This window comes from Panthera uncia (assembly GCF_023721935.1).
Source record: "Panthera uncia isolate 11264 chromosome A3 unlocalized genomic scaffold, Puncia_PCG_1.0 HiC_scaffold_11, whole genome shotgun sequence".
In the NCBI taxonomy this organism is placed as follows: Eukaryota; Metazoa; Chordata; class Mammalia; order Carnivora; family Felidae; genus Panthera; species Panthera uncia.
In genome coordinates this window covers 71,772,825-71,787,381 of record NW_026057578.1, presented here as the reverse complement: position 1 = coordinate 71,787,381, position 14,557 = coordinate 71,772,825, and the positions used below count along the sequence as shown (strand labels likewise).

Sequence of the window (14,557 nt, the reverse complement as noted above, 5' to 3'; positions counted from 1 at the left end):
GCTACACTAAACTGGTGCTAAGACAATATAATATCAGTATTAAAAGTGAACTTTTCTACCTCAGACATCTATTTATTTATTTATTTGTTTATTTATTTAGCAGTCACTGCAGAGCCCAATATGGTGCTTGATCTCACAAACTGTGAAATCATGACCTGAGCTGTAATCAAGAGTTGGACGCTTAACTGATTGAGGCACCCAGGCGTCCCTGGACATTTTTTTAAACGGAGAGATGATTTTCCCAGTATGAGACAGGCAAGAAAGGGGAGAACAAGCCTAGGGCTCTGCTGTGGAAGGGAAAACATGGTTTAGGTCAGTTTGGGATTCAGACTTGTGGCCATAACTTATGCAGCTTCTGAGGTGAGAAGTCAGGGGGAAGGTTTTGAACCTCTCCTTCTTTAAGGAAAAGGTGGAAAACATAATGTTATAAAGATAGAACCTGGAAGGGTTAATCCCACATTCTTCTCTTTACCCCTGGACAAACAGCCAAAAGCTGCAAGCCTCAGCACTTATTACTGAAGAACCTTGAAAACATATAGACTGCTGACTGAGGTGCAGTGAGAAAGCAACCCCTGAGCTAATGATCACATCCACTTAGAAAAACATAAGTTGGTGAATATTTATATGCCAGTTTCCATTAAAATAGTTCAATTGGTGTTTATTTTGTCTCTTTCATCACAGAGTTAGGTTTTTGTCTGAATGCATGTTACAACTAAATATATCAAATAAAAATCTCCATCATTTCTGTTCCCTACTCAGATGGTTAATCTAAGCAGTTGGGGGAGGAGGAGATGGGCTAAGTGTGTCAAACAGTACATATTTAAAAATAAATTATGAACCATGGCTCAACCAGATGAAACTTGGAAGACCAGTGGCTGGTCACTTCATCCGGATTTTACTACCAGACCACATGCCACATGGAGACATTATTAGATCCTATCTGTACATCATGAAAAAGATGCTTTTGTGATCCACCGCTGTGGTGATCACACATCCAAAATTGGGTTGTACGATAATTTGACCCTTACAAAAAATGGGTATTTGCACTAGACATGTGCACAGTTGTAAGTTTCTAATTTGCTTTTTCCCTTAATGTGAAAATAAAGACCTCTGGACATAGGCCAAAGATGTTTACACATTATTTTTGAAGATATGTGAGAATACAAAAATATAATGTTAATATAAAATATCAGTTTAAAAAAGTTACCATTCTCAGTGTACTTCATGTTTTCTATAAGTTAATTCTTCTGGCACCCCTAGACAGTGGTGTAAAACTATGGCTCATCAAAACTGATCCATTTAAATTGGGTAGAGTTTTAAATGTCTCTAATGATTCTTGATATCGATTTGGTTATATCTAGTCCTATCTTTAATTGATAGTATATATTCAAAGGCATTTATAAATGATAGGAATTACTGTTCAACGTTAAAATGGCAAGAGGTTCTTTTCTGTGATAATAATACCAGTTTCCATTAAAAAAAAAAAAGTAAGGAGCATGAGCTGGATATTTTCCATGCACCCCTCCATGTCTACTCTCCACCCTTCTCTCCTCCTGCACTGTGCCCTCTACAGCTGGCCTTCAGGGACGACATCAATAGACTCTTTTGCCCTTCAGCCTCTGATAGGCTTCAGCTGAAGACAGGCATCAGTGGAAGATGAGAGGGTCAGAGGAGAATGCAGTTGGGGAATTTATCCCCCCCCAGAGACCTCCTTGCTGGGACTCAGACTGGTTACCTTCAACTTTCCCCTTCAGGTCTCAGCTCCTATAAGTAGTCTGCTCCTACAGCTAATGTTCCTCACATTTGGCAATAGCTTCCCCCCTGGCCCCTTTAGACCCAAGGGTGGTGATGGCTTCCAGCCATTGCTATTTCTGAGGTGCTACTCCATCCCTATTGTCTCTTAATCCTGCCCACACCTTTGTTACTAGTCCTTTCACTAAACTCTCCCCACATTACTTCCTTTTCAGAGTGCTTTATCTCCTGCTGGGGCCACAACCAACAGAGGGCTTGGGTCAAACCTAAAAGACTTAGGTTATACCTCTCACTGTCCACTAATTCTAAGAAATTCTAAGATACCAGCTGCCCTGCATTTTTACATTCTTTGAAGCTAGAGAGCTAGAACCAAGAATCAAAACCAGAAAAGGAAAAGAAGCTTTCTCATCTTTTAGACAACATGCTATCCAATATAATCTTTAGAAATACAGTATATAATATGAGGAAAAGATAGCATGACAAAGCTCCTATTAAAACAAGGCAAAAAGAGAGTCTCTCTCTCTCAAAAATAAAAATAAACATTAAAAAATATGTTAAAATTTTTTTTAATGTTTATTTTTATTTTTGAGAGAGACAGAGGGCAAATGGGGGAGGGACAGAGAGAGAGGGAGACACAGAAAAAGAAGCAGGCTCCAGTTTCCGAGCTGTCAGCACAGAGCCCAACACAGGGCTCGAACCCACAAACTGCAAGATCATGAACCAGGTTGAAGTTAGAAGCTTAACCGACTGAGCCGCCCGCGCGCCCCAACATTAAAAAAATTTTTAAATAACATAAATAGAATAGAATAGAATAGAATAGAATTAAATTAAATTAAATTTAAAAAAATAAAATAAAATATCAGTATACCTGATGACCTTTAAAAAAGTGTTTTCTTCTTCTGTTTTAGGTCTGCAATAATTTAAGCAACCTCCAGTAGTTATGGGGAACTAATGTGCCCTCACAGAAACCAGATTCCCTGCTGGGACAGGAAAATCAATGATAATCATGGGACCTCTTGTCAAAAAACATGGACGATTTCAGAAGTACATGATAGTGTTTGTGGAAAGGCCACATACACCAACCCAAAGAAAGGTCTGCTAAAGACCACACAGTCACAATTTAAACATTAAACAATGACAACAATAACAGACCATCAGAATCAGCTGAACCTAAAAAGGTTATACTATTACTTCAAGGTTATACAAATAATAAGTATGCTTTTAAAAGGGAATACATACCAACAGTGAACAATTAGCTGGTGCTCAGTTTATCATCAAAAAAATGAGGAAAGAATGAAAAATAATTTAATTGATTTTTAAAAAGAAAAGTTATTTTAATTGATATGATAATTAATTATGAAGTTTAACTACTTGATACTTTGAGAACTCAAGTAGTTACCATTCTGAGATGTCAAAAGTATTTTTCTTGCTAAGGTGTGCTATGAAATGCCAAATCTTAGGCCAGAAGGTAAATGGTAAAAATGGAATTCGATGGACCTGAAGCTTGGGCCATCTGAGAGATGTCTCTAAAAACTGGCCATCCCCTCCCTGTCTGACTGTGTGCATGGGTCATGGTCATATGGGGAGTGCCAAGCACAGAGCAAGAGTTTTTCCAAGAGTTGGGGTGGGTAGGGAGGGAATTCAGGGGAGGGTGGGAGGATTCAATTCTCCCATGGGAATGACTAAGGAGTTTCTGGCCTGGGAGAATTCTTACCCCATAGGGGCATCATTTACATTCCAGGAGGTATTTGAGAGGCTTGGGGAAGCTGGTTCTCTTAGAGGACATTGTGTCACTTCCTACTTTATGTTTTCACTTGGTGTATCTTTTGTCATCACCAACACAAGCTTTACATCCTCTGATTGTTGACATCTTCCAACATTTGTATTGCTGTCGAGCTGTGCAAGAACATGCGCATGGCAAGGGCAGGAGTCTGTGACCATCTCAGCCAGCAAAGGATTATATGGACATGGACCAGTGACTACTACATATTGTGTCTCACTCTCTCTTTCCAAATGGCAATTAAACAAACCAACAAACTATCCTCATTCTGTCCTCTCTTCACCACTGTCTATTTGGTATGTGATGGTGGTCAACACTATCATTAGTCACAGGACTATGAAGAGCTTTATCCCAACCTGGATGAGAAGACTTCACAACTCCCTAAGATTCTGGACGTGAGGCTGGATACAGTAACTGACCAAGACTCTTTGTGGAGGGGCTAACTGCATTTTCAATCATTCATGTAGATAGTTTAAACTGGAACTTTTTTTAAAGTTTATTTTTATTTATTTTGATAGAGTACACGTACTCCAGGAGACAGGCAGAGAAAGAGGGAGAGAGAGAGAATCTCAAGCAGGCTCTGCACTGTTAACACAGAGCCCTATGAGGGGCCTGATCCTACAAACTGTGAGATTATGACCTGAGCTGAAATCAAGAATCCAAACTCTTAACGGACTGAACCACTCAGGCACCCCTAAATTAGAGCGTTTCAAGAGTGTGCATATGAAAAAAAAAATGGTGGAGTGCAGTAGACATGTGTTCTTTTGGGTCTATCTAGAAATCAAATTTTGTTAGCCACCTTGGACTTTTACTTCTGGTGGAGGTGATTACACCGCTACTCTACAGGTGGCATGTGACTAATTACGAACAGTCAATAAAAGGCTCATATTTTATAGGTCACCGGTGACTGCTTCAAGGGTGGTCACGTGACCCACCAGAGCCAGCAGCACATCATAAAACATTTGTGAGGACTTATCAGATGCAGTTCTTTTGAGCCACAGACACTTGTAAGGTCCAGGCACTGCAGTCGTTTTGCTGCCTGAATTGCAATAACCTAGAGGAAGCAGAACTGAAATATGGAGAGAGAACAGAGAGAATAGCAAGATGAGTTTCTATATCAAGTGACACCTAAAGTTACTCTATCCATGGATTTCAGGTGTCTCAGCCAATAGGTTCCTTTTGCTGAGGCCAGTTTGTGTTGGGAGCTCCCTGAAACTAAAAGTCCTACCTTATAAATTAAAAAAAAAAAATGACATATAAACTTGGTGTGTCCTTGGTAAAGTGGTGAAAGAAACTTCTTAATTTTATAGGCAACTCTAGTAACCTGATGCTGAGGAAATTTCAGGGATGTGTCACCTGATGAGTTCAGAAGTCTTTTTTACTGAAGTAAGAACCCAGTGTTTGGGTACTATCCCTTGTGCTGTGACAGTGGTAGGCATTTTATATGCTAAATTGCTCTGAAAAACTACGTTTCCCCCCTCCTGTTTTTCCTTTTCTGGAAAAGAACTGGTATTTCAAGTACTTATTAAGTAATAATTTAAGTTTGCGGATGGACGCGACAGCTGTAATGTTGAGAAAACATGGCCAAGTAGGAATGAGGTCAAAAGTTGAAAGCTGTGTCAGGGTAGAGGTGGGAACTTGAGAGACATGAGAGGTTTGGAAAGGTTGCTCTAGACCAGAATTGGAAACAGCAGGGGAAGAAGGAAAGCACTACGGGGCAGGCCTGAGCGTCCAGATAAGGCCTAAAGCATTGGTTCCCCGCACTGGAAAAGATTCCACGGCTTTCCTCAGCCACATGCCACACATGGGCAGCTGACCAGCAGGATTACCCAAGAGTTCAGCCAAGTTGGGCACTGGCTAGCCAAGTGTGGCTAGGGGAAAGAGGCAAGGGTGCTAGAGCAAAGTTGAAGTGGGTGACCAGGGTACACACCCACAAGGGATTACATACTTGGTAGGTAAAACTCAGTATTCTTTTGAGAGCAATTACGCACTTCTCTCCACTTTCCCACTTCTCAGAAGAATTGAACTAAAGATCTTATGACTTCTGAAAAATAACAACTCGTGTGTGTAGAAATTGTATAAAGAAGCACAATCCAAAGCCTCACAGCTATTTTAAAATCAAATAACTGAGTCTAATTAGAAACAATTTAGGACTATCTGAAATGTTAGGAATTAGAAACGCATTTGCTTAAAAAATAACCGATGCATAATGTACAGCTGTCTGCAAGGCACTGTTTTCAATATGATGGATCCTGTGCTCGTCGCATGGTTCTAAAGAGGAAAAGGATTTAAACCGGGAGTAGAACTTTCCGAAACACTGGTAAGAGGCAAAGTAAGTCCGTGCATTGAGTGGTTGTTCCAAGCTCACTTCTCTTGCAATCCTCAAGTGTTTGTCTCCTGTTAGTCTTACTGGGACTCGTCTTGGCCCAGGTGTTTAGAAAAGGCACACAGGTATATGTAGGTATCGTCAGGTACACACAGGAGGGAACAATGAAGGACAGGTCAAGAAAAGCCTCTGTCTCTCCATGCAGGAGGGCGTCAAGTAGTCAAAGGTTAGAGTGTCAGGGTTGACAGTCCTGAATGCTGTCAGGGAAAAGCCAGGTGCTGCCTGACCCCATACTCCTGTGGTCTGAAGGACCCTAACATTTCTGTCCCTGCCTCTCTCTTCAGCCTGGGATGCTGGAATCCACAGATCCCATTTCTTATCCCAGGTGAGGACTCAGGTGAGGTGTCTTCCCAGCTTACTGCCAAGAGCCCTTCCTACCCTACCTTCCTTCTCTCATCCCGCTTTCTCACAAAGTCTCTGAACACCCACCTTGTCTGTACCCCCTTCCCTCTTCTGCAGTTCAGATGCTGTCCACCATCCTGTCTCTGAGGTTCAAGTTCCCCTAAAATTACTGAGGAGGACTGGTGGAGACTGACGATTCTTGGTTCTGATTAGGATTTGCCTCCAAGGAGGCTGTGGATTCAGACACCAATTGCTGCTCCTTCCCCGCTCACCCCTTCCTGCTGTGGTCGAGCTTTGCTCCCAGCATGCTGTGCAGCTGGCACCCTGCTCTCTGGTTACAGCCCACTCTAGGAACTGAAGCTATCAAGGCCTTTAAGTTATCAAAGATGTTGCTTTCTGTAAAGAAGGCTTGATTATTCCTCCAGACCCTATATTTATCTCAAAAAATGTTTTGTTCGCTACATGTTTTCTTCACTACACCCTAGTGTGAATTATTTTTTAAAATGCCAACAGAGTACTGAAAGGCCTACCCCTGTATCTCTTAATACCATGCAGCATTTAGTTTTCTTTTGTACATATAAGAAAGTCAATCCTGTGGATGCTAATGTATGTACAGCAAGTTCCCCAACTGATGTGATGAGGTCGCTTCAGAATTCTGGAGTTTAAGACTGAAAATTCTTAGGGTCCTCTGTACCTTCACCTCTCATAACTTTTCCTAAGCTGAACAGGTTTGAGATCTTTACAGACCTACCCAAAGAGACATCACAACACAGAAAGGTTAAGATGACCCTCAGTTTAGGTCAGAAACCAGCTGCAGTGTATGGAATTGTGAATTTGCTTAGATAGATAGATAGATATATTTGCATTTTAAACAACTTTTATTGAGATATAATTTACATGCTATGAAAACCACCCACTATAAGTATATAATTCAGTTTTGATTTTTTTTTAGTATGTAAAAGGTTGTACAATCATGACTATAATTTTAGAATATTTCCATCACCCCAAAAAGAAACTTGGTACCCATTAGCTGTCACTTCCCATCAATGCCCTCTGGCAGCCAGGGACTTTGCTTAGATTTCTAAATCTTAGTGGCTGGCCTAAGTCTCAGCATGACGAAGCACTGGCTTGTGCAAATCAGCCAGAAACAACCTTGGAATAATAGCCAAGTCAACTCATTTCATAATGTTATGTGACACTGGAGAGGTTGGGTAATTTTTTTTCAAAAGAATGTTTAATTTAGGGCAAATGTTTTTAAGAGTTCATTATTTAAGGGGGAGGCTTATTTAGGCACTAACATGCATCTGGGTTTTTTTTCTTTACTCTTAAAATTAGGTCCTTTAAAATTATTTCATCTTTGTGACCACTAAAAAACTATGTTGCAAGCAAGATAAACTGTAATTTATAGACTACTGCAAAAAAATTTTTCAATAATTTTTTTTCAACAAAAGAGAATTCTGAACCTTCGTAGTGACATCTAACAAAGATGCTAGGGACGAGTTAGGGAATTTTGCATCAGAGTCCCTCTTTGTGCCTGTAGCACACCCACTTTTTATCTAGCTGATTTATTTATTTGTTTATTTATGTACTTTTGAAAGCGAGCGAGCGAGAGAGAGAGAGAGAGAGATGAGTGGGGAAGGGGCAGAGAGAGAGAGAGGGAGACAAAGAATCTGAAGCAGGCTCCAGGCTCTGAGCGGTCAGCACAGAGCCCGATGCGAAGAAGGAACTCAACCACGAGATCCTGACCTGAGCCACAGTCAGATGCTTAACTGACTAAGCCACCCAGGTGCCCCTATCGAGCTTATTTTAACATGTGGCACTGAACTGAGGCAAGAGGAAGAAATATTTTACTTCTTTATATTTATATTCCTACATACTAGTAAAAAGTGATAGAATAAATTTTTGAAATAATTACTATTAGGAAGAAAGTCATGCTGAATGCAAAAAAAAAAAAAAAACCCACAACAAAACAAAACAACAACAACAACAAAAAACAACCTGAATCTCATTTCTTATAGTGGATCCAGGGTACCTGTGAACAACCAATCCATGGCAAAACATCTTTGGGATCCATGATATTCTCTTCAGATGTGAGAGTTTTTACTGAGTATTTATCCTTTCTAGTATGAACATGGTAAATAACTGTAGAAACGATGAGCTTTTTTCCAAAAAAAGCCTAAATATTTGGCTATTTCTCTTATTGATACTTACAATAACATATCAAAAAGGCCTAAAATAACATCTGAAACCTTCTTTCTGTATAAGAATCCCAAGGCAGCCAAATCAAATTGGTTAGGTCTGGAGTCACCAAACCCACCTGAACAAATTGGGGCAGGTGAAAACACAGTATGAGATGGTACCACCAAGTGACCCCGTGTAATGCACAGACTCTGGTTCTAACAGAGGGTTATTTCTCAGGACCCACAGACATTCCTTCTGGACCTTAGAAGCCCACCCTCCCTCTCTGATCAGCACGTCTCCTGTTGGCCATCACATTTCAGACAGTGCATAGGCTACCCTGACATCCTCTCTGGGCAAGGATAAGCCTGGTCCAATCAAACCTCATGTCTATTCAAGTCATTTTCCACAACCAACTTCTGCAAAGCGTAACCCACCCTTTGCCACTTATCGAGGGCCATGGATGATTTTCAGCAGCTTAACTCTGTATGCAGGTTAACACTCTGCGCATAGACACAAAAGACTAGCTTAAGTAACAACTCTGAGGGCAAAGAAAATGAACTCTTGTTGAAATCAGGTATAATAAATGCAAACCTGGTGACACCATACCTTTCTTCCACTGAAACTTCTTTCAGCTGCTGGTGAGGTTTGGTGCCTTCCATCTCCCTGATGCTCACAGCATAGATCTTGGTGGTGTAATCAATGGCCTTCTCTCTGGCAACGTCACTGTCATAGCCTCAAACAACGGAAAGAGATGGGCATGGGGTTGGTCGGCAGTGGCACGGGGTTGAGGGGTGGGGTGGGATGTGTGGAAGAGGCAGGCGGCACATGGGGCTCACTCACCTCCGTCCTCTTCGACATCGGTGTCCGACTCCTCGCTGTCCACCAGCTTGCTCTCCTGGGTCCCCACAAACTCCCTCGTCCAGATCATCAAGGCTGTGTCGGCACCACCAACTGTGAGCAGCACAGAGTCGTTGTGCAGCCACCTCACGTTGGTGACGTGTGCACTGTGCCCCACATACTTCTTGAATCTTGCATGCTGGCCCTGTAAAGCCCAGGAACTGGTGACTACCCCAACCAGTCTCATGACTCCTGTCTCCAGACTATTTCATCCATATTATTTTCCAGAGCGGCTTCTAGTGGATACCAATTAAGCAGTTCATCCAAGCAGCAGTTTTCCTCCCGTTCTTTAGAGGGTAAGCTCCATGAGGGCAGGAACTAGGTCCCTTTTTTTTTTTTTTTTATAAAACATTACCTGGCTCATCATGGGTCCTCAGTAGGTGGTTTGTGAGGAAACAAATGAAATGTTAGATTACAGAACCTATTTCTGGGAACCTAACGAAATAGAAGCAGCTTGATTCTGTTTCTCTCAAATATGAAATGTACATTCTCCATAGGTCTCCTGTGTAAACTCCTGATGGTGAGTCTGGCTGACATTTGACATCACAAGTGTCTTCCCAGTAATCCCCACAGCCCCACAGTTGTACCACAGCCCAGGCTAAAACAGAAGAGCAAGGGACTTCTTCTAATTCTGGGGCCTCAAGTAAGATTTAAAACAAACACAACAGTTGCTGCCACAGATGTTTGAAACAAATTTGGACACCGGAAACACAAATAATTGGTTTTAAAACAAAGTGAGCTACTTTTCTTTTTAAAAAATTTTTAATGTTTATTTTTGAGAGAGAGCGAGTGCACGCGCACGTGAGCAGGGGAGAGGCAGAGAGAGAAGGAAGAAGACACAGAATCCAAGCAGGCTCTAGGCTCTGAGCTGTCAGCACAGAGCCCGATATGGGGCTTGAACTCACAGACCAAGAGATCATGACCTGAGCTGACGTCAGACGCTTAACTGACTGAGCCATCCAGGTGCCCTAGTAAGCTTCTTTTCAACAAACCAAATAAAAGGTCCGGTTTATTAGTAATTATGGAAAGCTCTTCAGCACTGCACACAGGGCCATACAACATTCATTCCAGGTGGGGAAGGATGAGGTGGAATAGCAGTTGGCTGCTCACACTGTGCAATCCTGATAAGTGGTGGGAAGCCGAAGCTGCCACCAGAAACCAGCTTCCATTTCTGGCTCATGAGCCATAGCCTGGCAAAAACAGCTCCAGTGAGAGCCATTTAAAGAGGGAGTTTTTTTTCCATCCTCTCAGCGACTCTTGGAGAATACCTTAAGCAATGTGGGTAGCCACATGTTCTTTCTGAGGTTGTGAGAGGGCCATCAGTGTCCCCGCTGAAAACTTGACTCAATAACGGAAGAGACTTCCAGAGGGTTTTGGACTGGCATGCTAGGGAACCCGAAACCAGCACAGATACATGGCAGGAGACAGGTGCAGCAGAGTGCATGACTTTGAAATTCTCTTACTCAAGATCTCTCTGTATTTAGCAGACATCTACCTGACAGCAAAGTGGAAATGCCCACTCTGTCGCAGAGTAGTGAGTGTAGAAAGGTTAGGGATGCAAATAGGCAGGCCATATTTTCAGGAAGCCCTCCAGAGCCACTAGTTTGCTAGAAAATAGGCAGAACAAAATAAGGATTTCCAAGGGAAACCACTATGTGACTATGTGAGATCCAGAAGGCATGGAAACAAAGAGGACAGTCATAGTGGCTGCAGCCATGTGTCCTGCTGGTCTTCCAGCTGGAAGCAGGAACCTACCCATTATATGTACTACAAACACAAGCTGGTTTCTTGAGGAGGAGAAAGTAAAAGAGCCTGAAAAATGCCTCTCCATGCCCTGACTTATTTAAAGCATTACAGGATTTCTAGACAGGGTGGAAGAAGAAATCCAAAAACAAAAGTTCAGAGAAAAATTATTCTAAGTTGATCATAATCAGGTTGTGAAGGAAAAGAAAGGAACAGAGGAGAAAGAGGAAAAAATTCTGAGTCACTGAAGCTATTTAACAAAGCTGGGATTCTTGCAGCAGAGGGGGATTCAAGATTCTCAGAATAGGAACAAGATAACTGCTGGGTAGAACAATAAAGGGAATTTGCAGTTACTAGAAGTTTCTAGGAAACCAGCTGCTCCGCCACGAGAAAAAGGCCAGCAGGGATGTTTGGTGGCTCCCTTAGGACCTGTGGAAGGAGTCTCGTGAAGACGTGACACAGATGGTCAGATGAGCTGTCCTTCTGGGTCATCATGTCAAACCACGCATTTCTGTAATACTCATAGAGATTCACTACCACAACTTTCCTCTTCCACTGAGTCATGAAAGAACAGAGAATGTCTCCACAAGGCTGGGTGTTAACTGCTGTTAGGTGAGAAATTCCTGAGAGTTTGATGGAAACCTATGTATCCTCTCCCACATTCACAACGTTTTGCATAGTTTCTCTGTCTGTAACATTTAACAGAGAGAAGGTTCCTCTCTGAAGAACCATTCTCCAGAGTCTTTGACTTTCTGGGGAGGAGACGTGAGAACTTGAGGGTGGGTTTTAGAAATGTAAATGGCATGGTCGTATTTTAACCTCTCTGGTATAGTGGAGAGTCACAGCTTTGCAAGGGAAGGGAGGCTATGGGAGTAATGGGCCAGGTGTCCAAGGATGGAACTGGGTCTTGTGATACATGATTTAAGGTACTAGAAAAATGGGCGGGCTCTGGGAAGGAGAGTCTATTTTATGGAGGCTGGCAATAATGTGATTATCAAGGGACTAATGACCTCATTGAGAAGATTTTAAACTGAAAAGAACACCTTTTTGTCATTGAGAGAATACTGCCTGGAAGAGAGACAGAGTAACTCCTAGCAAAGGAGAACAGGGAAAAGGGTCAAGAAGAAGATATGACATTAGAGTCTAACAAATGCAACCTGAATTTTGGGCAAAGAGGTTGCTGTGTGGTGTTGAGATCTCATAAGTATCATTAAGACTTGATGACATAGAACTCAATGTTAGAACACTACAGTGGGATGGTGTCTTAAAGTGGTAAGTCTGTCCTAACAAAATATCACATTCTGGGAGGCTTAAACAACAGAAACTCATTTCTCACAGTTCTGGGAAGAGGCTGGAAAGTATAAGACCAATTTGGCTCCTGGTGAGAGCTCTCTTCCTGGCCTAGACATACCATGCATGAGCACATAGAAAGTGTGCTTATGGCCTTTCCTCAGTGTGCATGGAGACAGAATATGAGCTTTTTGGTGTCTCTGCTTCTTCTTCTTCTTTTTTTAATGTTTATTTATTTTTGAGAGAGAGAGACAGAGTACAAGCAGGGGAGGGGCAGAGAGAGAGAGAGAGGGAGACACAGAATCTGAAGAGGCTCCAGGCTCTGTCAGCACAGAACCTGATGCAGGGCTTGAACTCACAAACTGTGAGGTCATGACCTGAGCCAAAGTCAGATGCTCAACTGACTGAGCCATCCAGGCGCCCCTCTTTGGTGTCTCTTCTTAGAAGGACACTAATTCTATCAGATCAGAGTCCCACCCTGTGACCTCATTTAACCTTAATTATTTCCATAAATGCCCTCTCTACATATACAGTCACATTGGATGATAGGGCTTCAATACATGAATTTTGGTGGGGAAACATTCGGTCTATAACAGACGGTGAGCTCTGTCCAACAGATTCAAAGCATTGGAGGAGGAGGACTACAAAGCTAGAACTATTCATCAGCCTGGGTCCATGTATTTGGGAGCAAAAGTGTGCCAGAAAAATCAGGTTAAGAGGAGAAAGAGAAGTGACACTGTCAAAGTTGTTTACATTGACCAGTGGTTTTCAAATGCTTTTAAATTATGAAACTCTTTCTTGCATCAAATCTTACATAGAACTCAAGAATAACAAGAAACAATCCAACTTATTATAGTGGACAAAGGATTTGTATGAACACTTCACAAATGCCCAGTAAGGAAACAAAGAAATGCTTAGCGTCATTAGTCATCAGGGAAACATAAATTACAAACACAGTGAGATCCCTGGGACAGCTAAATTTTGCAAGTGTGACAATACTGAATGTTGGCACCTGGAACTCTCTTACATTCATTACGAGAATATAAAATGATACAACCACTTTGGAAAGAGGTCTGGTGGTTTCTTAAAAAGTTAAACATGCATTTTCCCCTACGACCCAGAAATTCCACTCTTATGTATTTACATAAGAAGGAGAAAACATGTCTACAAGATTTGTCCAAAAAATGTTGATAGCAGCTTTCTTACAACGAAACACTGGAAAAGCATATGCCCTTTGACAGCCATGCGGGTACACAAACTCTGTTCTATCCATACAATGGACTTCTGCTCAGCTATAAAAAGGAACAGACTATTATTAGGAGGAATCTCAGAAACATTATCTGCGTGAAAAGAAGCCAGACACAAAACAGTACCTACTTGATCATTTATATGAAGTTCTAGAACAGGTAAAACTTATCTATTATGGAAAACAATGGAATAGTCTTTTCATGTGAGAATGATGGGGGGTGGGGGCATTGACCCAGAAGTTAGCATGAGGAAACTTCCTGGGGTGATGATAGTGATCTATATCTTGAATCTGTATCTTGACAGGTGTTTGGATTATGTAGGTGTATGTGTTTGTCAATGTTCATCAAAAGGAACCTTAAAAAAAACCTGTGTAATTCAACTATATGTAAATTTTACTTAAAAATCACCATAAGCACATTGCGCTAATGGTGTGGAGCCTCCTTAGGATTCTTTCTCCTTCTCTCTCTGCCCCTCCCCTGCTCTCTCTCTCTCTCAAAATAAATAAACTTAAAAACACCATAAGCAAATGTTGAACTACAGGTAATGATAGGCATGCTGAAACATTTAGGGGTAAGTATCCTTATATCAACAATTTATTTACTTTGTTTAAAAAAATTTTTTTTTTAATTTTAATGTTTATTTTAGAGAGAGACAGAGTGCCAGCTGGGGAGGGGCAGAGAGAGAGGGAGTCACAGAACCAGAAGCAGGCTCCAGGCTCTGGGCTGTCAGCACAGGGCCTGATGCAGGACTCAAACTTATGAACTACAAGATCAAGACCTGAGTTGAAGTCGGCCACTTAACTGACTGAGCCACCCAGGTGCCCCTAAAAAACATTTTTTTAAAAATGTTTATTTATTTGAGAGACAGAGACAGAGTGTGAGTGACGGAGGGGCAGCGGGAGGGGAACAATGAATCCAAAGCAGTCTCCAGGCTCTGAG

General features: G+C 41.7%; 1 protein-coding gene across 1 annotated transcript in view; it reads right to left on the bottom strand.

Moving 5' to 3' along the window:
- The window catches only part of EML6 (EMAP like 6), a 162,743-nt gene that overhangs the window by 35,700 nt on the left and 112,486 nt on the right, over window positions 1-14,557 (bottom strand). Inside the window, exons 26-27 of the mRNA XM_049649840.1 lie at window positions 9,282-9,483; window positions 9,048-9,174 (exon numbers count right to left, since the gene is read on the bottom strand). Coding sequence (XP_049505797.1) covers window positions 9,048-9,174; window positions 9,282-9,483 — 329 coding nt within the window. The remainder of the gene's footprint in view (window positions 1-9,047; window positions 9,175-9,281; window positions 9,484-14,557) is intronic.